Source organism: Centruroides vittatus, unplaced genomic scaffold, assembly GCF_030686945.1.
Source record: "Centruroides vittatus isolate TY-2023 unplaced genomic scaffold, ASM3068694v2 contig_14, whole genome shotgun sequence".
NCBI classification, from domain to species: domain Eukaryota; kingdom Metazoa; phylum Arthropoda; class Arachnida; order Scorpiones; family Buthidae; genus Centruroides; species Centruroides vittatus.
Genome location: NW_027120879.1, coordinates 408,886 through 435,159, shown reverse-complemented (window position 1 = coordinate 435,159; position 26,274 = coordinate 408,886). Strand labels below are relative to the sequence as shown.

Here is a 26,274-nt window from a genome sequence, read left to right as displayed (position 1 = left end):
AAGAAAGGATAGAGGAAACAAGACAAACGTATCAATGAATTCCTTTAAAAAGTACAATTTTATTTACGCTATTTGTAAACATTCTATAAATGTCGAGGGAGCTTTTACAAAATGCAAATTTTTAAAAATTATAGATAAAAAAAGATCCATTTTCCATCAATTCCTTATTATTCAAAGAAAATGACTCTCTGATTTAAGATTTGATATTGTTACATATATATATATAACATAGAAAACACCAGGATTGTCAATTTCCTGTACAAATAAAAAAGATCATGGCCGATCACAGGATCATTGCCGAAACATGATCCTAAGTAAGTTATTACATAATCATGCCAGTTATGCTTCCCACAGTCTGTCATCAGAAGTGGTCATATAGACAGGGCCGGATTTTAGGCGATTGGAGCGATTGGTGCCAATCGGGCCCCGCGCTTAAAGGGGCCCCGCATCACGTCAAAATTTATATATTTAAAAATAGTACATGTTACAAAAATAAATATCTAGGTATATTATTATTAAAAATAAAACAACATATTTCAATATGTAAATTAACAGTTAATTAATTTTGTTATTTAAAGTTTGAGGGGCCCCGCAAAAAAAAAAAAAAATTCAATCGGGCCTCGCACCTATTGGATCCGGCGCTGGATATAGAAGTGGTCATATGACCACTTCTATAATCCGTCATTAAGTGTTATGACATAATCTGTCATCAGTCCGTCAGAAGTGGTCATATGACCACTTCTGACGGACTGATGACAGACTGTGGGAAGTGGTCATATGACCACTTCTGATGACAGACTGACGGATTATGTCATAGCACAAATTTGGCAGCGAAAATATTGCAAAGGAACACGTTTCGGATTATGCACCGTTTAACTATTAATATTTAGTCGAACAAATCTGGTCACTGGAGACCGTAATCTTACACTTTATCATTTGCTTTAAATTTTCATGTTTAATGATAAAACACTTTACAGATAATTAGACAATTTTCTTTTAAAAATATATACTGTATATATCTATAATATACATTGCCGATCAAGTAAAATGCAACACCATGATAGACTATAGATATTGCATAGAGTTGCATTTTGCTTGGCCTGCAGTGTGGGTCTATATAAAATAAAACTATGTTAATTACTTAGTTGTAATTATGTTACTTACTTACAATTGTATGTTATACATATAAATCGTATGTTATATACTATAAATTGTATGTTAATTACTTACAATTTAATCGCTTACAATATAATTTGTTAATTAATCTAAGACAGAACACTAAGCTAAATAATTTGAAGAGAGTAAATAATATAAATTTAAACATGCAGTTTAAAACAAAATTCAAACAATACGGAAGTTTTACTCAAATGTTTTTTACAATATACTATTTATTGAATTTTTAGAAATCTGATAAGCTAATATTACGATCTATATATATATTCAAAACGTAAAACATAAATTTTATACTTGTTTGATACTGAAATTTATGAAAATCTAACAACAACATTAAGTTAATTTTTTTAAAAAAACTAGATACATACCGAAATAATAAATGAATGAACGGTATATTTTCAACGATAACCATTCTCGAAATTCTCTTTCAGCTCTTATAAATAAAGAAAATTCTGGTTTTAGGCCATGAAACAAGTCTGAGAGTGGAGGAATCGTAAAGTGAACTGACAAATCCAGGGTCGGAACTGAATTACTGAGATGTCGCCGGTGAAGTAAAGTGAATTTTCTTTTATTTCGCTTTTGTCTCAGAGTTACAGACTAAGTCATTAGTTAAGAAGGTTGGGTCACATTAGCCACACGCAGCACTTAGCTTAAATCTCAGAAAACCGTAGGAGGGGCTACAAAAAACATTTAGAAACGATCTAGAAGAAAGCTCGAGGTTTGAAATTGCTGGTGGGGAGTATTGTTGTATAACTGACCAAAAGAGCCGCGACAGTAAAAATTTCTTTTGAGTGTAGTGTTAAGTGGAGACGCAACTGGTCTAAACAACAATAACTTTTCGAAGTAAAGTAATTTAACAAGGAAGGAAGAGTTTAAATTACTTTTAGTGTTGATTCAAAAATGCCGTATTTCTTCACTAGAACAGGCCTATTTTTTAATTTTATGAATTATTTTAATATTAATTGGCGGTAAATTTTTTGTAGAGAAGATTGGATTAGATATAATATTCACTTTTTGCATCAAGCGAACGTCTTAGGTGATTTAAAATTAATGATAAATTTATAAACATGAAATAAATTATTGAGCCACGTGAGACAAGTATCAATTATTTTTTCTACACGAACAGGATAAACTATTATAACTTCTTATATAGCCTACATTTATCAGAACAAACTGGAAATTGTTTTATTGTTTATAAATTTGTATACATTTTAAAAATACAATTAAATTAAATTCCTATATTAATTATACATGTGCATAGGCATATCAATATGAAAGAAAGAGGACATATACACCAATATTTTTGTAACAGAAAATTGTCCCCTCCCAATATATTTTTATTCTAAACTAGCTACAAAAAATTAAAAGTAGAAACTAGTAGTGTACACAACAAATACAGCTTATTTTTTATATCCAATGAGAATGAGAAATGTTTCTTACGCATTGTCGTTTGGCCGTCCCTTCAATATTTATACAGATCAACCCCGATATAATTATTACCTCTATAAAAATTTTGGAGAAACAGATAAAGGAGAATAATTTTATTTTCAATTACTAAGAATTCCCGAACAATTTAATTTCTTGTTAACAATTATATAATCGGGATATATAAATTCTTTAAAATTTTCTGCTTTTATGAAATGTTATTGTTTAATAAATACTAAAACCGATTTTATCAAATAGAATATTATATAAATAATTATTTATTATTAGTATGTTATTGTTAAGCATATAGGCCTATATATTAACAATTATATAAATTTGTATTAATCGATACCACACATTGAAATGTTTAAATTAAGCTACTTATTAGATACAACTCAGAATTTGTAAAATTTAATAATTCAGTTCGTGTTAATTGTTATAGCTGTGAATGTAGCATTCTAAACATGCAGGCTATCAACATTCGTTTTCATTAATAATTCTTAAATATTTAACCAAAAACAAAATCACATCTTTATAAGAACTCAATATTGCACCTACAGGACATTTAAATTGATTTCATCTATAATATTTCATATTTAAACCAATCGCTAAAATCATTTGACTCGATAGAGGGAAAGTACGGCGATCGGTCAAAAAAATGACCTCCCAAGTTTTTACATTTTTGGATTCAGGACCTTAAAACGGCCAGTATCGGAAAAAATGTTGGGGTTTTTTGCTGTATGTAGTTTTTTCCGGATATTAGTTTGTGGAGAGGGAATAGTTTTATTCACCCATTTTCGAGCTTAATAACTCCTGTGCCTTTTGTCGAAAATTTCTGAAATTTTGCAGGGAGGTTTATGTATTAGGGAAATTGATGCAATTAAACTTTTGTGGTTAAGGGTTGAGTGGATGGGGAGATAAAAGGGTCACGTGACATAACTCGAGTGGGATCGGACCAGTGGCGTAGCGTGGGTGTCAGCCGCCCGGGGCGGAGGAAAATAAGTAATGAAAAATTCCGTGCTCATTTTAATCGGTCCGAATCGTAGGTGCGACAAAAATATGAAATGAAATGGTTCAAATTTTTACAAGATATTATTATTTATTATTATTATCGTGAAATTTTGTCGCCACCTAAAAGTGCTGCCCCTGCCGCTCCCACTACGTTACGCCACTGGAGTGGACTTAATATTTTACTCGTTATTGGCATTTACAATAAAGTATTTTATAAAACTCATTTTTTATCCTCAAAATTAAACTTTTTGCTATTTTATAATAATAATATTAAAAGTTTTTAAAAATAAAATCTCGTAACAGAAGCAAAAAAAGTTAAAAATGGTGTATGGCGCCTCCCATTCACCTTGTTTAACTTTTTTGCCGGGAAAGTTACGTAACTCGTTGCCGGATTTTTTTAAAGTTTTTTTTTCTTCTTTCTTTTTAGTTCTCAGGCAGTTAATTCTTTAGGATGTTTTTACATCCTAAAGAATTAACTCTGACAACATTTTTAAAGGAAAGACTAAGCTCATTATTCCCTAGATATTTATCATTTTAAATACTATCAAAGCAATAAATATTCTTTATTAGTCTTTACGTTCCTGGTTTGATGTACTGTACGTACATTAATTTTTAAATATAAGACTAACAATAGAACTGTCGTATGTATCAGTGGGTTACACTTCCGGCTATATTTAAGATAGGTTGTATTTAGAAACAATTGTGTAAGTGTAGTTATTCATATTTTATATAAATTATACTCATACAATAAAGAGTTTGTTAATCCCCATACAATATACTTCATAGGTTAAATACGCAAGGACTTAAAATCTCAAAATATTTATTTAAAAAATTTAATGGACATCTTTCCATCTATAAACTTTAATTTTTCTGCTTCATACATAAATAAAGATACAGCGTGAGGTAAACTGGATACTGTATTTAAATGCAAAAAAAAAAGAATTTGTCATGCTGGAAAACCCATTACGTTACGAAATTAAATAATACCTTGTGTATGAACGTCTCTTTAATCCAAACTTTTGTTCGGTAGATTATATCACAGCATCACGGTTAGAAACATCTTTATTTTTTTTAATTTTTAAAAAATTGCATTACATTGCATTTTACATTGCAATTTAAAAAAAATAATAATGTTTATAAGAGTGATGCTGTGAGATAATCTACCGAACAAAAGTTTGATTAAAGAGACGTTCATACACAATATCCAATATACAGCAACCATACAACAGAAAAATTAAATAATACGTTTTTAGAAATAAATAATTATAATAATTTTGTAAAACATTTTAGGTAAAAAAAAATATTTTAAATAATCATTATAAATCGACATTTAATGTATAAATTTACTACTTCATTTTAAAATAAAAAAACAGTTAAGTTAATAGTTTTTACCAGGATTGTAATTTTATAAGCATTGAGAAAAGTTTTCAACATTTTAATGACATTTTCTTCAACTTCAAGTTCTTACACGCCCTATCTTGCGTGGTTTAAAATTCAATTTCCTTATAAATTATCACTTATTTATAGAACTACACATCTCAAAAAACTATTACATATTTAAATAACTGCGTCATTATTGAAAAACATGATTAATTTTGATACATTTAATACAAAAAAGTACAAAGCGTGACATCACAAATGCAAAAAGTAGTTCAATTGTGCGGAAGTGTATTTTTGATACTAAAGATACAGGAAATGCGTTTATGCGTATTAAGCACGAGGTTTTTCTCTATTGTATTCATTGAATTTTTGTAGTGTTTCCCTCTAACACACGACGGGGAGTGACACGTGCTGAACACGTTTTAACAAAGCGGAAGCATAAAATAACAGCGTGATTTAAATTATTACATTCATTAGTTTTTTAATTTAAACTTTTAAACAGAAGGAAAAAAAATCATTTAAAGAGGAAAGCAATTTGCTTTTTCTTATTCTTAATCCCACTCGAGAGTTTAATTAGTAAGTTACAAACTAGTTTGAGACCAGAATAGAGTATTGTTTAATAATCGAATAAAAAAGTCAAATTTCTTCATTTTCTAATTATTAAATAGTAGATCGTCACTAAATATCCATGCTGTCAGTTCATGTACAGTACTTTAAATGTTATTTACCTGCTTAAATTTTGTAAATAATATAGACGTAGTCAATATAAATATAACTTTAAATATTTCATAAAAAAATTTTTTTATTAAACGAATTAAAAATATTTATAGACATAAAACAACAACATACCTGTAACATAACAGAAGTTTAAGTTAAATTTTATACGCCAGATGGCGCAAGTAATAATTTTTTGCATACAATAGAGCACTCTACAAACAATTCATTTTCTTAAATATTTAAAATAGTTAATTAACAATTTTTAAGGGACTTTGCGGGTAGATTTTCTGTATGGGTAATGTACAAAAATAATTTTATTTTACTGTACAATATATATAATATTTATTACTATTATTGCGATTTATGAGTATATTAGATCATTTTTATAAGGGTATAAGAAAATCCTCATTATAAATGGCTGTTTCTTTTCTTTGTCGTTTCGTTTTCTTCTCTGTAACTAGCTATACTGTTCCTAGAGCCGTAGTGTTGCATTCTCATGCTCTTGCCGGTTTCCTCGTCCGAACTGACATCCAGCGCGTTGTTAGTGTAGCTTTCTAAGTTACCATTAGAAAACATTTGATCGATTCTTCTCACATTCGACCTTGTCCGATTACGTGAATTGAATTCATTTTTGGCACCGAGAGTTTGCATTTTCGATTGATTACCCATCACAGTGTTCCTTCTGACTTCTAGCGCTCTTAACGTTTCTTTTCTCCTATCTATTCTATTTAATGCACCGAGAACTGGTGTTGCTGAAATGAAATTTTAGATATTATTACATATTAAATCTATATAATTTATGTTAAAATAATAATAACTGAAAACTTCAAAAAACAATAATCTCTAAAAAATTTGTAAAAATTTCTTAAAAATAAACGAGTTTCAAAAATTAACTCTTTTTTATCCGATTTCGAAAGAGCCAAGAACTGAGATGGACACTGTGAAATTAATAAATATTCCTTACTTTATTGTTCATTATCCATACGTTGTTATTCAAATGGATAATGAACAATAAAGTAAGGAATATTTATTAATTTCACAGTGTCCATCTCAGTTCTTGGCTCTTTCGAAATCGGATAAAAAAGAGTTAATTTTTGAAACTCGTTTATTTTTAAGAAATTTTTACAAATTTTTTAGAGATTATTGTTTTTTAAATATACAATAACCGATCCCATTGCTTGATATTTGTTTGAAAACTTCAATTTAAATACTAAAAAGTTATTATTTTTTCAACATGCATATTATTACAGTAGAAGATATGCCACATTTCTACATATAGTCTATAGCTAGAAGAATAAGAATTATCAAACATATACTACTCGTTTGTCCATACAGAAAAGCTTATATTACAATATGTTACACATATATTAACTTATACATAATTTACTGTACAATCTAGCATGCTAGTATCAGACTTGGGGACGTCCCGATACTACCGATACCGTATCGACACAGAGTACTTTTTGTACTCGATACTTTTGGTCCCGTACCGATACCGGTATCGATACTTTTTCCCGGGTATCGGATCTGGTATCGTTACATATTTCACTAACAGGTAAGGTTCGACTAAAACCGGATTTTGCAACCGAATCAGAAACTAAAATGGAATTTAACACTATTTTCGATTAAATTAAACTTATATTAAAAAATATTAGGCCTAACTACCAAAAATCAATAAATGTATTATGTCAGACTTCATTTCCAGAATCTTATATATGCTTAGAGTTCTGATTACTATTTATAAATAAGTATTTAGTTAAACATTATGCAATACTTTTGTTTGTTAATCAACTTGGACCATCGGGATGTTTAAAATGAGTTACAATAGGGCGACACTGTACAGGTAGAGGGGGCGTACTTTTTAGATTCTTCGGCCCCTGCGGCAAGTGTACTGTGTCTGTAAATCTTTACGTGTCGTACTTGCATTGGATGTCTGAGTCTATGTTTCATTTGAAGGCACCTTCATTTATCTTGCAAATTAGGCTAAAGAGGACCTTTTTTTCTGTAACTCCTTGCTTATTTATTTGAGATTTATACAAGAAAAATCACTTTTAAAATGTTAGGATGTAGCTATGTTAACTTTTATGATAATAAAGAATTATGATAATAATTTTTAACATATCATATAAACCTATTCATACTTTTATAGGAACTTTATTAGATCTACATATCAATGCTCCAAGAAGATTTTCTTGAAAATTCTTTTATTAATTCTTAAATATTCTTGAACAAAAATGTTGATGAAATCTGATTAATCAGCTTTAATAATCTAATCATAGATCTACACTTTAAAATTTTTGATAATTTGTTAAATTTAACGTCACGCTATCAGAGAATTTGAAGCTTTTTGCATTTTCATTTATGTTTGATACATTACATGCAATATTTTTTGCTGTAGGCTTCCATTAAAAATAAAAAATACACGACGCAAAATATTTCTAGTTTAAATTATTTTAAGGCAAATAAATATAGTATAGTTTTGTTATACTTCTCGTTATTTTTTGCAACGAATAAATCAACTTACCTTCAACATCTGCTGCAGAAATATTCATAAACCTTTTCCTAAAGGCAACATCCAGTGTTCCAATTCTGTTTTTCTGATGTCTTCTCTTTTCCAGATTGAAAATGGTTTTTCTTCTGGCCAATCTGTCACCTGTTCCTTTAGAATCGTCGCTTGTATCATCTTCGTCGAAACCTCTCAATCTTTGTAGCTGTTTTGCTATTTGAACAGCATTCTTGTCGATGAAGGCATCATCAGTGACATCATCGGTTTTCTGATTACAACAAGTTAATTCTATAGATGCAAGAATGTGCGACAGGGTACCAAATCGATGAAACAACATAGCGACGAACTGTATCACAAGAATAAGAGCAAAGAAAACAGCAAAAACCAAACCAATAGGTTCCAGTTCCAAATACTCCTTTTCTATTCTTACTTCGCTGGTTTCAGGTATGTACGTTATATTGGTTTTAACTCCTAGAGGCCAATCTAAATGCAATTGATCCTTATTCAATTGTAAAAGAAATACTATCAAGATAAACAGCGCATTAAACATGAAAAACGCAAAGACCACTTTGTTTCTCAGTTCTTTCAATTCTGCAGCAACTCTAGCTTGATGTTCTTTGTTTTGATCAATTGGAAACAAATATTTTTCCAAAAGTTCTTTCCAAAATTGAATTTCTGGACCTGATAAATATTCTACTTCTCCTCTTTTTAAGTCTTTATCTTCTATCCAATATGGATTCACCAAATCGTCTCTTTCTTGTTTAACTTCTATAAAAAAAAAAAAAAATGAATAAATCATAAAGTATAATTTAGCTACTTGGTAAGATTTTTAAACAAATTCTTAAAGTAATATACTTGTATATTTATGATATTGTTGAGTGATAAAGTGAAATAATGAAAAAATTTAACAACAGTTTTGCAGTTTAGCATTTCAAGAAAATAAGTGTAATTTATTTTATATATTTTGAAAAAATTATAAAATTTATATTAATTTTACTTCCCGACTGTTATATATAAAAGAGATAAAGTATGATGATCGGTAAAAATTGTACTCCAAGATTTTTACATTTTTGAACTTAAGAGGGCCTTGAAATGTTGCGAAATGCAAAAAACAAGTTGTTTTTTCTGTACATATGGATGTTTGTTTGTTTGTTTGTTTGTTTGTTTGTGTGTGTGTGTGTGTAGGGAGGGACACAATTTTGTTTACCCACTTTTAAGCTTAATAACACTTGTGCCTTTTGTCGAAAATTTCCGAAATTTTGCAGGAAGGTTTTTGTATTAGAAGGATTTGTGTTATTAAGTTTTGGTGGTTAAAGGTCAAGTGGGTGAGAAGACAGTGGGGGTCATGTGTCATATCTCGAGTGGGGTCGGACTTAATGAAGATTTTACTCGTTATTAATATTAGCAATTTTCTATAAAACTCATCTCTACCCTCAACGTTAAGCTTTTTGCCATTTTAAGCTTATAAACAAAGATCTCATAGTAGATGACGTCACAGACAATTTTAATTTTGTGCTAGTATGTCTTAGTATTTTTGGCCGGGAAAGTTAGGCAACTCGTTGCTCGATTTTTTTTTTTTTGTTTTATGTATTTCCTACTTTTTGCCTGCTAAAATGCTAAACAATTACATTATCGAGATAGTATTATTTTGTGTGCCTTTAATTTTCAAGATATATAGGGAATTAACTTTCTAGTATGTCCTCTAAATGATGACATTGTTGAGTTCACCCCCTACAGGGTAACGCTGAGTAAAGTGATGGAAACTGGAACGAGTTTGTGACAGTGATTCAGCGTTAAAAATTGGAATGTCTTCTTAGAAATACGGACTAGACAAAAATTACATAATTTATGACTTAAACATTTTTACGTTGTTACAAAGTTGTAAAAAATTTTGAAGTATTTTTATTTTTCTACCTTATGCTCTACCTATTTACTTGATTAAAAAAAAAAAAAAAAACCTAAATTTAATCACTCAAATCGGAATGTCACTTTGCAGTAAACAATAGATATGCAATAAAGCTAATTATGATTTATTATGTAAATCACCAAATTAATAAGATATATTAAATTTAATATACGTTTTTTACGCACCTAATCTTTCACTTTCAGTTAAATCTGATGCGGAATCGAAACCTTCTTCTTCATCTTCATTTTCAGCAACCGTAGAAAGTCCAGTAGAACCTTTACCTGATCTTCGACCAATAGAAGAAATGTGTTTTACAGGTAACCCGTGAGTAACTTCCAATTGTCTTTCTACTGATTCCAACTTTTTATTAAGTTGATCTAATTGCTCGCCAATCCTAATCAGATGCATTTTCTCTTCGTTTGATTTTGGATACGTGCAAAGCATACATGTTAACAAATTTCCCAAACTGATAACGATGCTTCCATCTTCATCATCATTTGAAGTAAGTCCTAACCAATTTAGCAGATTTCCACCCTTTTTCTTTTTCTTTAGCTCTTCTTCCTGTTGTTTTCTCTCTTCTTCCATTTCTTTCTTTGTCTTTTTCGTTTGAACTTCTCGAGTTCCCCAAGTAACGACGTTAAGATTCACAAGAGAATAAATAATAAGCAGCAGATACATAGAAGGAATGCTTAAGAAGTAAAGCAAACCAGGAACAACACACCAAAATTCTTGAGGATGAACAACGGCCGCTATGAAGAAACTCCCCGATAATGCTATCAAGAAAATTGACGAAGGAGAACCTATACCGTCCTCAGATAATTGAATAGACGTACCAACCAAAACAGCCATCATCAGAAGAGCATAACAAGCACTCATAATTTGAGCTACCATAATCTGTCTCAAAGAAAAATTAAATATTAATATTTAATTTTATAAATGTTTATACCTCGTATTAGAATACGATACTCACCTGAATATCATTTTTAGCCACGAAACATATAAACATAAAAAATAAAATAGGTATAATGTTATAATTGAAGGAGTACCAGTTGGAAATCTTAAACGCTGCTACCATAGCTCCTACCAACATCAAAAATATAGTACCAGGTCCAAGTACTGTACCAGTCATCAACATTCCTTGATACATAATGTAAGGAACGGAAATATTATCGTTAATTTCAACAGTTCGTTTATAATCTCCCAAAAGATCCATAATGTTAGCCATGGTTGATGGAGCCCAACGACGTCTCTGTGTGTAAAATTCTCCAAATCCTTCAGGACAATGTGTGTAAGCATCGGAAGCAGCACTGTACTCTACACGATATCCCCGTTGAAGAAGTAAGGTACACAACCAACGATCTTCACCTGAATAAATATATTAAAAATGAGCTAAGATACATTTTAGTCGTTATACGAGAGCTTTTAAAAATCAGAGAATTTCAAAATTCAACAATGCCTATATTTAAAACATAACGATAGTCTCTTCAATCAAAGTAGGATTATTGAAATTATCTGTGTAGGGAATGGACTTTCACGGGTTTTTTTACTGTAATTATATAGATTTTAACATTGATACAAGTTTTTGCTGAATTTTCTACTTTTTATACTCTAACAATGATATTCGTCAATGATTCAACTTAGATTTATAAATTCATTCAAATCTTACCTTGATCGTACTGCACATAATGTCTAGCTTCATCAGATTGTGTTGTATATCTTCTCATAACGTTGTCATCCATTAAAGCTTTGGCACGAAATAAAGAAAAGCATCCAGGACTACAAAGTACACAACCGATCATATGTTCTGTGGCTTTTTGCAGCCAATGGCCAATAGCATATTCGAATTTTTGGTACCATACCATTGGTCCTTGATGGACAAATGTTATTGTTAATTCGATATAAAGATAAATTATTATAAAACAAATATTTAAAAAACATACCTGATCCGACAGGATGGATACGACCACAGGCAGCACCCAAATTTCTATTTTTCTTCATTAAATCGACCAGTAACTGTACTGCTGGTGGTGTAAAGTTAATGTCCCCATCTAAGGTCAATATAAAAGTGTTTTCAGCCATGACCGCTTTACGATTGACATCAATAGGAAGCTCCATTAATCTATGACCCAGAAGATAGTACATATACATCACCTGGAAAGAACAATTTAATAACATTTTTACTAAGCTCCATTCTTCTTAATATTAATCCATAAGTAAGGCAATTGGATAGTCAAAGCCTATTGCTCTGGAGGACCCGAGTTCAGATAATTTCTCGGGATAACTTTACACAATATGTCGAGCCCAATCCTTCATTCATTACCCAGCCATCTGTTGTGGGCTTGCTTGAACCCATGGAGGGCTTGAACAAAGACTGCTTAAGTGAAGTATATAAGTAAATTTATGGTTGTTACTTTATCAAGAAGCCATTGATATATATTTTATGAGGTTGTTATATATAACTGTATCCATATCATTTTCAAAAGATAGAGAGAAAAAGTAATCTGATTTCTTAGTAAGTTTATTTATTTATAAAATCAAGTTTTAGATATGCATTTAAAAAATTCCAAGTAGCATACAAACTTGCTTTTCTGGATATATTATTTACCCGATATAAACTACTCTCAAATGAAAAATCATACGTCATTCCAACTTATTCACTAGTTTACCTCGACCTTTATAATAACGTTAAAGCTCATAAATTTACCTGACTCCATCTTTTTCTATGACGAATTTTAGCTTTATCTTTTAGATGAGCAATGAGTTTGTTTTTTCCAGGCATAGTCCAAACTAGTCTACCTCCGTAAGGCGTGGGAATCTTTTTTGGTGGTTTCAAACGTATGTTGCATTGATGAACGTTACTAATAACATAAAAAATGTGGTTAGTTAAGATAGAGGAATTTTAGAAAGGTTATTAAATCCATTTTTTTTTTATCATTTACCTTGCAGCTTCGTCAATAATTGTGATCATTGCCTTTACAAAGCGGTTAACCACCATTTCATCATCATTATCATCACTCAATTCAAAAGCATCATCAAAATAGGCATGAACTGTTATCAATCATTGATTAGTTTCTATGAAAGTTCAAGTTCTATTGTATTTTTTAACTTTTTACCTTCAAATTCGTAATAATCGGGATCAACAATCCTGAGATACTTTTGGGCATTTCTTCTAGCGCTTTGATCTTCATCCATCCTGAAAATTAATAAAAAGACTAATGACTATTGCACTCTAAGTTATTTCATGCGTAAGTGATAACCATTAAATCTGCTTTAAAAAATTAAATATTTTTATTTTTGTAAAAAAAAAGTGTTAAAAGCATACCTCATTACAGACTTCAACATCTGAAGCATTTCTTCATTAGTTTCGTGCCACATAGTCACGCACGCATATACGCGAACTATCTGATCAGCACTCTTAACAGTAGATTTACTTCCACCATTCTGACTTCCTGATGTTTCAGTGTGAATCGAGATGGTTTCATAGTATTGAGAAATATCGTTATCTTCTGTTCCTTCCAGGTCCAATTCCTACAAAAATACATTTTTGACGTATTCTAGCATTATTTTAATATGTTAGAACCTAATTTATACTAAAACATGTATTACAATGTCTAATCTTATAGTATAAATATAAATTTTTAGTATTAAACAACTGCAAACACCATAAAATTTAATTAATTTTAAACAATATCATAACTTACATCACTTTTAATTTCTCCTTCATCATCTCTTCTTCTGTTCAAAGCCACTGATTGATCGATGAGAACTCCACAATACATAGGATTAACAAACAACCTGTGCAAATATAAAGTTATTGTATAAAAGTAAAAATGATTAATTTATAATGCGTAAAATTTTGCATACTTTTCAGTCGAAGCCAATCTTTCGCATTTGGGCATCCAAATATGTACCGCGATCCATGTTTGCGATAGCAACCACAAGAGCCACATCCAAGCGTATTGGTTTGAAACAAAATCTTGAAAAAAATCACCCTGCGGACATGTCCAGAAGAGATATTTTGGGAAGACTTCATCAAAGAAACAATAATCTTCCATCCGAAATCCACAAGAAGCAATCAGCAACGATATAGAAACAGGTATGGTTAAACTAATAGGAAATGCAAAACTAAAACCTTGAATACATATCTTGCAAGCAAATTTCCCGAATACATAGCAGAGTAGGGCAGAAATCGACTGTATAAAAAGGACATAAATTGGAGTCATGGGAAACGATTCGATGGCTATTTGTTCGTCTAAAGGGCTAGCTGTCGGTAAATCGGGTAATTTTCCGGATAAAACGCTATTCTTTACTTGCTGCACATTTATAAGATGGGTCTGAAAGCTTTCTTTAAACAATTTTAAAATATGAGATATGTCTTCCATTGTCATGTAGAGGAAACATAACATGCTACAAAAGATGACGGTAATTTTCCATAAGGATATGAAGACATAAGTCAAGTATCTGCTCCTTCTGAGATCGTCTTTCATTTTGCTTAACCTTCTAATACAACTTAAGGGCGATCGTTTATCTATATAATTCTCCCACCATCGAAACGAGACCAAAAATATGGAAAGAGGAATGGCCCAAGAATGATTGCTACGTTCTACTAAAGGCCATATAAAAAATCCCGTTGCTTGAGCCAAAATGGATAGGAAATCCACAACAACTTTCAAAACTCTTTTCTCTTCTTCGCTGTTGCGTGAAAGCAAAGATAAAACTCCGGGCACAAAACAAACACAGTTCGTCAACATGGCGGCTTTAATTACATCCAGATCTGGCAATACTACAAAAACCAAGAGCGAAAGACCTATGGTGTGTAGCGTTTCCATTAAAAAAACCTGCAAAAGCACAAAAATTCTGTTATAAAATATCACAAATCTAAATTTATTTATTTTAATATTAAGTAGCTTATCTGAGAAAAAAAAAATCTTAACAAATGCATTATGTTTGAACGCTTAAAAATAACTGAAGCACGGTGGAGAAAATAAAAAGAATTGATCATTCGAGCTTGAAATTAACCCCAATTTATTATATACAACTGAAGAGAAGGTTTACTGACCTAGATATTCAATCAAATTCTAAATAAAACAATAATAAAGTTCAAATGCTATACTAAAATTGCATATTACCATTAAAAAAACTGGAAGTTTCGGCCTTTTATACGATTTAAAAACACAAATTCTAGTACTTCGGAAGAAAGTGAATAGTTCTGGTACAATTAAAACGAAGAACAGAGCCCATATCCATGCTGTTTTTTCACGATCTGGTATGGAAACTGTGTACTCTTTATCCCTCTCCAAGCCTAGATAAAATAACAAATCTTATTAAAAAACACAGACTTAATGTTAATCAACACTAAAGTTTAATCTAGTTGAATAAATTTTTCATACATTCATACTTCAAAAATTGCAATAATGTAGATAAACATGCTACAAGAAACACTAAACCTGTAAGAAACAATGCAGGGTGGAACCATCTTTCCATCACCCACGTTTAACAATAGAATGGACAGTGATAAATAACACTGATTTCTAGAGAAAATATTTATGATTTCATAGAATTTATAACATTCTTTAAATAAGGTTTTTCCAATACCCACCTATTCCTTTTTTGCATATTGTTAAAGTTCTGTTGATCTTCAGATGCGATGTCATAAATAGAAAACTTCCCTTGGCTATCACAGCTGTGCATAAAACTAATAAGAAAGTAAGACCATAAACGAATACTTTAAGGAATTTTAAAGTAATTTCTATAGCTTTAGAACTGATCGTTTCATCTTCGTCATCTGGAGGTGTGACAACGAAAACGTCCCATGCTTTCGTCTCTTGCGTGCTCCTACGACTGTTTAAAACAGAATTATATAATTAGATAATAGTAAAGTTACGTCTGTAGAATATATATATATATATATATATCTGCTCGTTTATAAGAATGTGTGTGTTTTTAGAGCGTACTTAGAACATATTCTATTGAAGAAAAATGTATCTTTCATACTAATTTAGAACAAAAGTATACATTACCTTCCATAAGTATTTTCGATGAGACTCTCCTTTTCATCATCATTAGTTTCATCTGAAGAGTCATCTAGAATTTTGCTCGATTTATCCATTCCTCCAGTTGTTTATGGGAGACATAAATCTAAATTTAGTTATAAAAATATGTTTTAAAACTACCTATTCGATATATAAATTTAATTTCATAAATACACCAATATTATATATATTTTTTATAACATTACAGGGAGATATTCCAAGCATTTTTCAACCTCCTAGCTGTGAAAGAACAGCATCAAAAACTAAAAATGTAAGTAAATAATATGATTTTTTAAGTTTGTTAACTAAATAATACCCACAAACGTTAATTGAATAATCGAGACGCAAAAATATAACTTTTATGTATCAATTATTAATTAAATTATGGTATAATTATCCCCACCAATCAAACGATGAGTTATTTAGATGTGTCCTAATTACGAACTTAACTTTAATCATCCAGTCGTGAATATCGTTTTAATCATCTTAACACAGGAAAATTTCTTATATAAATTTTACATTCAGAAGATATTCGATATCCTCTTAAAATATTAAAATTTTAGTAAAAGTTATCCGGTTATACAAATCAAAGAGGGGAAAGCAGTTACGTATCTGTATCTATAGTCACGGTGGGGGTAAAAAAACAGGTTTTCTAAGAAATTTAGGTCATTCAAACGTGTGTTTATCTGGGACGAATATCGCGCTCTGCATCAAGGTAAGCAGGAAAAAAACTGGAGTGTTCCGGTAACCATTGTTAATCGTTCCAGTTCCGTTAGATTCGAACAAAAATGGCTCGAGCCGATGTAGATTACCAGTTAAAAACGTTGATTAGTCACACAATTTATTATTTCTAGCTTTATAATACGGGTTATAATCCGAATTTAAATCGATGGTTTTGGTATTTTTACAATTACGAAATTGTAACAGAATTGAAAATATTCGATTGCTGCAATCGGAATTTTTTGATCGCCGTGTCACTGTCAACATAATTGCGTTAATTGTTTAGAAACAAGGACGTAATACTTAAATATTCGTGAGAAATATTCTAAGCGTGAAAGTTGGACTTCTGGAAACATAGTATCAATTCAATTTCATCCTCCTACATGTGTCAAACGTCCACGTGCATTAATGCTTACCTTACGATAAATTTATTAAATTATTAGTAATTGGATGAGACTGGTTAAACGAGTCACGATGCCATAAATCAACAAAAGAAAAAAAATTATAATTTTCCTAGTTAAAAGAAACAATCATTCTCTTCTATTGACAACGTGGAAAACGAAAATGGATGCGGGCGTGATTACTTTTTCTAATGGTTTTACAAGAAGATCCCGCTATGCTAAACGTCCTCCACGTTGCAAGGTCACTGGGGCGATAGGTTTTTGGCCCTGGACGAAACCAGTTTTCGTACGACTTCCTGCCTACTCTGACACTGCATTCGCCCTAAACAGTACACGTACACGATTGTGTCCAGTCATACTCGATGAAAAATTCACTTAACGGCCCACGTGCTGTGACATTCGGTTCCGGTATTTAATAAAACTGGATGTCAAAAAAAAAAAAAATTCTTTAGTTGTTACTTTAAATGCCCATTTTTCTAAACTAGTTTAATTTCTCGAAAGTAATTTTTACTTTATGTTATTAGCGAATGTGCTTAATTGTCATTTTAAACACATTTTAACTAGGTGAGAGGTGAGTTTGTGCTATTGTAATTTGTGAAAAAACCTCTTAAACGGAAGCAGGCATCGAAGCGCAAGTAGGATAAGAAATTTATGAAGTAGTTCCTGAACGATATCAAAAGAAATAAGTGATAAAATCGGTATTTCTTATTTAATAACGAGACAAGAGTATGATAAACAAACGTCCTCGATCTATCAGATAAAATGATATTGCTTAAATTTGATCTAAAATGGAATCACATTGTGAGAATTCCTCATTTTATATCCTCTACAAACCAATTATTCGTGACCGTAATCTTATAGTTAAGCGTTCATACAATGCTGTGTCCTAAAAGGCAATAGGAGTAGAGAAACAGATAACTTGTAGCACAATCAAAAATAGATAACACATAACGCCAACATAAAACTGGGCATGAAAAAATTTCCAAAAATATATTTGACGTCAACTAATATCATAAACACGAATTATTTTTAAACGTTCACGAAAAACGTTAACATATTCACATATTCCGTGCCCAAATTTAAATAAGCAGGTAACAATCACACATGGTCACTCAATTTCCGCGTAGCTATCAAGAAAATTAATCACCTGTTATATACTTTCATAATCAAGCAACAGCTGTCTACTAGACTCGAGCGCTTGTAAAATTCTACCAACTTCTGTCAGATAGTAATGGTTAAAAAAAAAACAGTCACCGTTAAGTTTTAGTTACGCACCACTTACCTGCCTCGCTGTTAACAGAAATAACGATGCATTCTTCAAATAACAATCCAACAATTAACGAAAGGATCCGTTAAAAGTTTGTATCATCATTAACTAAGTCAACGTAAAGGCATTTATCCTCGGAAACTGCAGGTATGAACTCTGCTAAGCCAACACCGTTCGACACACAAACAGACTTCAGAACCGGTTCTCGACGGGCAACTTGTCATGTAGAAGTCACTGTCCCTGTCTTATAATAACTATTGGATGCTTGCGTTTCCACTCTTTGTCTCCGTTTCTCTTGACGTCACAGATCCATTTTTTGAGCCTTTTGATATATTAATCTCCACACAGTCATCTTTAATGGTCGATTAGGAGGGTTATTCTTTTCTGAAATCTCAGGTTTAATCTTAAGTCATCCTCTATTGCTAAGAAGTTAATTCGCTTCCATAAACTGGCAACGAACTGCGTGGGTTCTTCATTTATTGGTCACTCAACTCTGGAAGGGTCTTACACGGAATCTTTACCATTTTTGTGGCTCTTGTTTTCATTATAAATTTATGTGTTTAGTAGGAATTAAAATAATAAAATTACAAATTCCACTATGCGATAGAAAATTCAAGTATTCTACATTGCATATGAATATTTTATAGCTATGGTATTTAATTATAAGAGTTTATAGTAAATTTAGTTCTTTTTTTTAAGCCAATAAATCTGTTATGGTTTATTAAAATGAATGCTAGTTCTTTTAATTTACATCTTAATTAGACTCAATAATCTGAATTTGGTCACTTCAGTGATCCATGCATCGTTTTAAATACAAAATTATTTTAAAAATTATTCCAGATAATTCATTAATTACTTATGGAATTTTCATAAAAGCGAATCTCGTACATTTATAAAAGGTGTCCATCGATGATCCTTGACACAATTCCGACACCTGTCTGACCACTCCCTACTCAATGTCTCGTTTATATTGCATATAATAATTGTTTAAATATTTAAAATGAATTCGTGTTAATAAAGATTAAAATCATATTTAATAAACACGTCATCATTTTAAGTGCTTAAAACGCCTTCAAAATGTACAACTTCTTGCATTAAAAAGTGATCCAAAAATCTATTTTTTAAAAATTTTCAAGTTTCTAGAACAGCGAAAAATACAAAATGGCGGACAAACAAAAGATCGTAAAAAAAGAAAATCTTGTAGCAAATTATCAACCTTATTAAAAATTACTAAAGAATTAGGCCTATAATGAATGATTGGCAAGTTCACTAGCGTAAGTTATAAGCCTACAGGCTTGTCTAGCCTTATAGCTAGACATATTTAAATTTTGATCAGGTTAGGTTATCTAGAAGGGATGGACGGGTCAAGGTTCAAAGATCTAAAGATTTTTTATAAGAGCATCGTGATAATGTAATTAAATATAATTTATTAATGTAGAAGGAATAAAAGACAGGTTAGACAATCGTTTTCATTCCAGTTTTTTCTAGAATTTTGAATACTAAAACATAAAAATTCTCGAATAAACGTTCTGCTACATTATAACCCGCAGGTTTATTATTTTTTACAGCTTTATTTAGACGAGATTATATAAAATTGTTATAAACAGATGCGTATTTTTTGGCTAGTTACATTCATTTCACATATAGAAAAATATTCCGCGAATGCGTATCATAGAAAACACTTTCTCAGTAGTAGCGTTACTAGTACTATTATGGAGAAAACTCACTCCTTAACTGTTTAACATATAGCAACTACAGATATAGCTACTGTGGTGGTACCATAGATACTTAGTGGTACTATAGTTATATGATGATACTATAACTGTGTTAGTACTATGATAAGTAATATAAGCTAAGCAATAATTAATTACAAAAGTAATTATGATCTATAAGTTACGTTGCTATAGGCTAAATTGTAACATTAAACTACAGTTAGGTAGTATCAAATATTAGGTCAGAACCATTAACCAAATGCAAATATTATACGATCTCAACGTCTAGTGTACAGATTATTATGTATAACTAGAGCATTAAAACTATATATTTCTATATTATTCAACAATTTTAATATATTGACTTAACTGTATTATAAATCGATAGTGTAGATCATCTGTTGTTTCGTAATGTTGAATAGAATCTCATACAATGGAACAATAGATCCTCTTCGTAAGAATTAGTGATTTCTGCCTCAAAAAGATAAATGCCCGAACCTGTATGGCAGCCTTTGACTTCACATATTTTCAAACACGTTTGTTTGTCCCACTAAAATATATTATATTTATAAAATTATATGAGAAAATTAAGTTAATAAGCACCATTAAAACTATATTTTTTTACTTAAAATTCCATTCATTTGATTTATTTGTAGAATACAAATTACATATTTAACTATAGAAAACATAAATTACTTTCTTCTAATATAGTTCAATAATATAGATTTAAGTCTGTATATACAGTATCCCAAAAATCAGTTAAGAGTAGGCCTATAAGTCGCAAACTATAAATTAGGAACTTCGGCTTTTTCAATGATTAACCGACTTTTAACTCTATTAGCCTTAGTATATGTTAATCTGACATTCATTTCATTTTTAAAGACTTTTGTTGATATTTCGCATTTAATATAATTTACTTTTAATATGTTCTGCATATTCAGAGAGGATACTATAAGGACTATTTGACCCAGCCCCAGACACAAAGAACCAGAAAGCTTCAGAATTTGGTCTTTTATATAGAAAAGGAGTAGATTGATGGCATAAGGCAACGAACACATGGGCGATCAGATAAGGGGGTGCCTCCCGGGAAGATTTTTTTTAATGGGAAACTGACTCTAAGTGCTGGACACGTGAAGAAACCCGGAAAACTCACGCTATCTGCCCTGTTACCATTGTTCAGCAGTAGCATCCGCTCAGTCACTGGTGGGTCTTTCATGTAGAAAAACACGAGTCTGAAAAATCTGTTTTGTTGATTTCAATGATATATTTTTATAGCTTTCCGAGAGAGATGAGGCCTCATACTTTTGACAGGCATTATCTCACTTCTCTCAGGCAAGATAAACAAATCCCTGCAAAAATTTTAAAGCTTTCAAGCTATTCTTTTTTTTGTGCAAAATGTTTTTTACAATTACTTCCAATTAACATTCAATCTTTATAACAAAATTCATACAAGTTTTTTCATAAATCGTTTAGTACATAATATTTTCTGACATTCTTCATATTAAATTCAAGAGATTTTTTTTCCGCTAAAAAAAAAAAAGGTTACGTGGTATTAGTGATGCATCATTGAAACCTGTTTCCTAACCCATTTAAATATTTATCACAAAAATAATCATCTAATTATATATTTTCAGTTTTACCGGTTATTTAACTTAATTTTTAATTATAAATATTCAATTTGACCAAAAAATAAAAAGAACAAATATATTTAATTGACTTCTAATGAAGAGATATTCATTGTTTATACGTTGTTAGAGGCCCATATAGGGAGAAGACGACGGATTTAACACATATTCTACTTTTAATGGTGTAGAGGCAATGCCTAGAGCAGATGGCAAGTTAATTATAATTCTACAGAAATAAGTTTAATAGCTATAAATGGGCGCCATTTTGTTTCTTTGCGATAAAATGCAATGATTTAGAATGTCATTAAACCTCGATTATAAGTAAAAATTTTGTTCTGAGTACTCCATATTGCAAACTCGGAAAGAAAAGTTTAACAAGCTCTTTTGTCCTGGATTACAGACACAGAGAGATCTCAAAATTACTTTTATGCAAAGTATTTATGGATATAAATTAAATTTTCTTTTGATAAAATATTAAAATATTATTTTATATAATTTGAGAAAAGAATTAGAACCCATGTTTGTGACTGGGTTGACTCATCTCTCTCATGCCCTGTGATATTTATATTCACGTGAAACGACCTTATTTTTTACATATATAAATCATGTTTACGTATATATAAATATCAGAAAAACTAGATAGATGCAACCTAAATAATTAATCAAAGCATTAATACATGATACACATCTTGATAAGATAACATAGAATATAAATGAATTAAATCAGTTTTAAGATTGAATATACTTAAGAGAAGAGCCGAACAGATTGAATATTAAAATGTATACATATTCAATTTAGAAAAATGGATAACAAGAACAAGAAGCTGTGGAATATCTTCAAGAACCAAAATTCCATGAACACGAATACTCTTGAGGTAGAAATATCTGGAGTTAATCTGTGTACTGTACGTAGAAGGACCAAATATCCATTAATGAAAAAGTAGGCACTACTTTAATTAAAATGCAGGAGACTGTTTTTCTCAATAAAGGAAATCAAGTTTTTGGCAACTACTGATGTAATTTACATTCGTAAATGAACGTATTTATTGTAAACTTTAATTATTTATACGTCCACAATCAAAACACTTAGAAATTCTTAATATATTTTAAGAATTTCTAAGTTTGACGCATAACCAAGAGCCGCATCTCCTTGCCCATTACTAATACTTTTATTCTATATTTATTTGTATAATGCCCTGAAGAATTGGGCCAGGAACCTCAAAATGGCCCTAAATGTAGGATTTTTTTGTGGGCCAGGCCCACAATGCGGCGGTCAGGTGGTGAGGGACAGGACCCTGACATATCCGACGGACTGCTCCCCAAAAAATTTCTGGGGATTAATCGACCCGTTCGAATTCGAACCCGGGTCCCCGGTAGGCCGCTACCTTGACCGCTCAGTCATCCAGCCAACCTGAATTTAGGGTATTTGCAATAACTGAAAAATTCCTCTCGGACAACGAACGCAAGACTAAAATGACCCCAAAAGATTTTTACATTTTTTGACTCAGGAGACCTTGAAACGCCGAGAAATGCAAAAATTGGGGGTTTTATTGTGTGGGGATATGACTTTTTTTCTCCCATTTTGAAACTTAACTCCTGTGCCTTTTGTCGAAAATTTCTGACATTTTGCTAGTGAGGTTTGTGTATTGCAGGAAATGCTTCTAGAACTTTTCAGGAAAATCGGATCATTGGTTCTAGAGACATGGTCTCACCTCCTTAATATCTCCTGAACCAACGATCCAATTTTCTTGAAAATTTCTAGAAACATTTTCTCCAGTACACAAACCTCCCCATAAAATTTTAAATTTTCGACAAAAGGCACAGGGGTTAAGCACATTTTACAAATCTATGATTTACAATAATGCATTGGAACTGTAAATTTGTACATAACTCGTATTTTAAATATAAAAGCTTAAAAGCAATACGAATCCTTTATATTTGAGCAATTCGCGTTCTTTCTGCCTCAATTTATACTGTTTATATCTCGTAGAATGTTGAAAGTTTTTGTATAAGCTATAATTTCCTTCAATTTTTTAAAATGGAATTAAATTTTGAAGGAAATTCCTCTATAGCGATAACGTAAATTGGCTCATTATATGTGGCTCACGTTTTATCATTTCCCGTAGTGTTTTAAACATGCGAAAGGCCAATCTACTCGGACTCGTCCATTTTAATCTTGTTACCGAGTTAACGAGGAGTTTAAAGTTGACGTAACTTCTTTCTCCAAGTGGCAATGTCCTCATTAAAGATCGAATTTCAAGAATTAAGGATCATCGATCAAACTTACGAAATAAACATGGAATTTAGACGTTTAATATCGTGGGAAATATTAGTTTCTGGAGAAAAACTTCGCACAAATTCTCACATGGTAATCTTTTTAAATTACTCCTAGAGGATTGACCCCATTTTGTCTTAAGAATATAATACATACTAAAATTAAGTTATAATTAAAATTAATTTATTAATGACGACGAGTTAAATTTAGAGATTTCGATACTAAAATGGATCATTTTTGATGTTAAATACTCAACTTTTTGTTATATTTGTTATATATATAGCCTAACACCACGAAATAATTTAAATTTTATCATTCTTTTAAATAGTAGCATTTTAATGACATTTATATTATTAAATATTTATCCTTTATTATATTTTAAGTTCAGGTTGTTCTTATGGTGTTGCAGCACCCTCTTGATCCGAAGCCAATAAAATAAACAAGTCTATTACTTTAAAAATAATAATAATAACGCGTATCGCATGATTTCAATTAGGTAACTGAGTAACGTTCCTCGAAAAATGTCCGGAGACACGTGTCTTGGTCCCCTGAATCTGCCTCGAGTAGCACTCATTCTCAAAATCATAGATACGTCACTCTTTAGGTTCTACGATCTCTACACCCGATATTAGCTACTACTTTGTTATAACATAGCGATAACATACTGCGGATATATGCTTTTAAAAGAATTGTTAACACAATGGAATCTACCGAGTAGTGTTTACGGCCTAGAGGCTACAGACACCACTCTGTAGATTCCAGACATAACTGACAATGACGATAAACAAGTGGAGACACTAGCTTCTTGAAATTGTGAACCTTTTATCGTGTCACAATATTTTCTTTCACTTAAAATCGATTAATATTTACAGAGCGATTTAAATAATCGTTAACGTTTCCTTCTCATTTGTGTTATTATTATTATAAATTATTTTAAAAATGGCCGCAATTATGCAGTAATTCTATATTTGTTATTATATAGTAATTGGTATCATGCTCTCTCGATACAGCAATCATAATTAAATGATAAATGCAAGTCTTCTCGGCAAGAACGATAATTTTCGTGCCACTGAACGATCAGTATAATTGCTTTTGCAATTTTTAGTTATGTTATAGAATCAAACTTTCTAAGGGACTGTCCATAAATTATGTCCGCATTTTTCTTGAAATTTTTATTCCCCCCTCCCCTCTTCGAACGCCCAACAAAACTCACCCCCCTTAAAACCTTCATCACTTTATGAATAAAATGCATAAACTATATAAAATTCAACAAAATAAATGGACGTCCACTGAAATTCAGCCCCCCTCGTCCGACTTGTCATAACCCCCTCTTTCCTTCCAGTGTGGACGTCATTTATGGACAGCCCCTAAAATATTATACTGGAAGATGCTACTCGTTTTCTTAATGGCATTTAATTGGATAACACGAATATTTCTTTTAGATTTCAACCAAGAGTCCAAGTTCTTAAATAAAACGTCAATTTTCATTTGTTAAATGAATCGTAACGTGTAATTAAGTTAAAAATAAGCCTGAGCTGTAAATTTTCTATTTATTTTTTTTACTTTCCGCACTTGCCCACGTGGAGTTTATTTAGGTATTACAAACGTGAAGAATACCCTAGAGGCCAGTTTCCCCTTAGAAAAGTCCTCTCGGGAGGCATCCTCCCTTAACAAGGCATTGTGTTGCCTAACTTCCCGCACTTAGTTCATGAAATTAAAGGGAGAATTTACAAATTAAATACGAAAGTATCAGTTTGATTTTTTTTTATTCGATTTATTCGTATAAAATCAATTGACTATTACTGAGTCAGTAGAGGCAGATAGAGGACCATTTCTATGGGTTCCTCATATGGTCCGGACAGAGGGAAAGCCCCGATAAGTAGCGAAATGTTTGATTTCATGTATATTTTTAACAGCTTTGAGGAATGGACACACTCAACGTAATTGCTCTGTTTTGGAGATCGAATTATAATTGCCACACAGTTTAGATGCATTTCATTGAGACATTCATATCTTTCGCTTGCCTTATTTTACGACATATGAGGCACCCTCAATTCAGCACAGAATCACCCATTTTTTTTATTTACTGTATTCTAAAAATTAGAATGCACACTAATTAGGAAC

General features: G+C 31.1%; 1 protein-coding gene and 1 long non-coding RNA gene across 7 annotated transcripts; one reads left to right on the top strand and one right to left on the bottom strand.

The window, feature by feature from the left end:
- Positions 1 to 1,619: 1,619 nt before the first annotated feature.
- Positions 1,620 to 25,675, top strand: LOC136968120 (uncharacterized). Of its 3 annotated transcripts, none has more exons than XR_010879607.1 (5): positions 1,620 to 1,724; positions 10,322 to 10,435; positions 13,990 to 14,214; positions 16,359 to 16,421; positions 25,593 to 25,675. It is a non-coding gene; the product is annotated as an uncharacterized lncRNA (long non-coding RNA). The 3 variants fall into 3 exon arrangements; XR_010879605.1 differs by lacking the exon at positions 25,593 to 25,675 and adding an exon at positions 21,194 to 21,326; XR_010879606.1 differs by lacking the exon at positions 25,593 to 25,675 and adding an exon at positions 21,194 to 21,326 and having other exon boundaries at positions 10,322 to 10,442.
- kkv (hyaluronan synthase-like protein kkv) lies at positions 5,930 to 19,049 on the bottom strand. 4 transcript variants are annotated; one of them, XM_067262074.1, is made up of 17 exons: positions 18,554 to 19,049; positions 18,419 to 18,489; positions 16,139 to 16,256; positions 15,718 to 15,959; positions 15,248 to 15,420; positions 13,983 to 14,956; positions 13,820 to 13,913; positions 13,441 to 13,646; positions 13,232 to 13,311; positions 13,058 to 13,166; positions 12,823 to 12,976; positions 12,059 to 12,269; positions 11,785 to 11,985; positions 11,089 to 11,483; positions 10,304 to 11,012; positions 8,231 to 8,980; positions 5,930 to 6,458 (listed from the first exon to the last, which is right to left on the bottom strand). In XM_067262074.1, the coding sequence occupies exons 3-17, from the start codon at positions 16,225 to 16,227 to the stop codon at positions 6,115 to 6,117; spliced, it is 4,731 nt and encodes a 1,576-aa protein (XP_067118175.1). In that variant the 5' UTR covers positions 16,228 to 16,256; positions 18,419 to 18,489; positions 18,554 to 19,049; the 3' UTR covers positions 5,930 to 6,114. The 4 variants fall into 4 exon arrangements, with proteins under 4 accessions (XP_067118175.1, XP_067118172.1, XP_067118173.1 ...); XM_067262071.1 differs by having other exon boundaries at positions 18,419 to 19,049; XM_067262072.1 differs by lacking the exon at positions 18,419 to 18,489 and having other exon boundaries at positions 18,547 to 19,049.
- Positions 25,676 to 26,274: the final 599 nt, after the last annotated feature.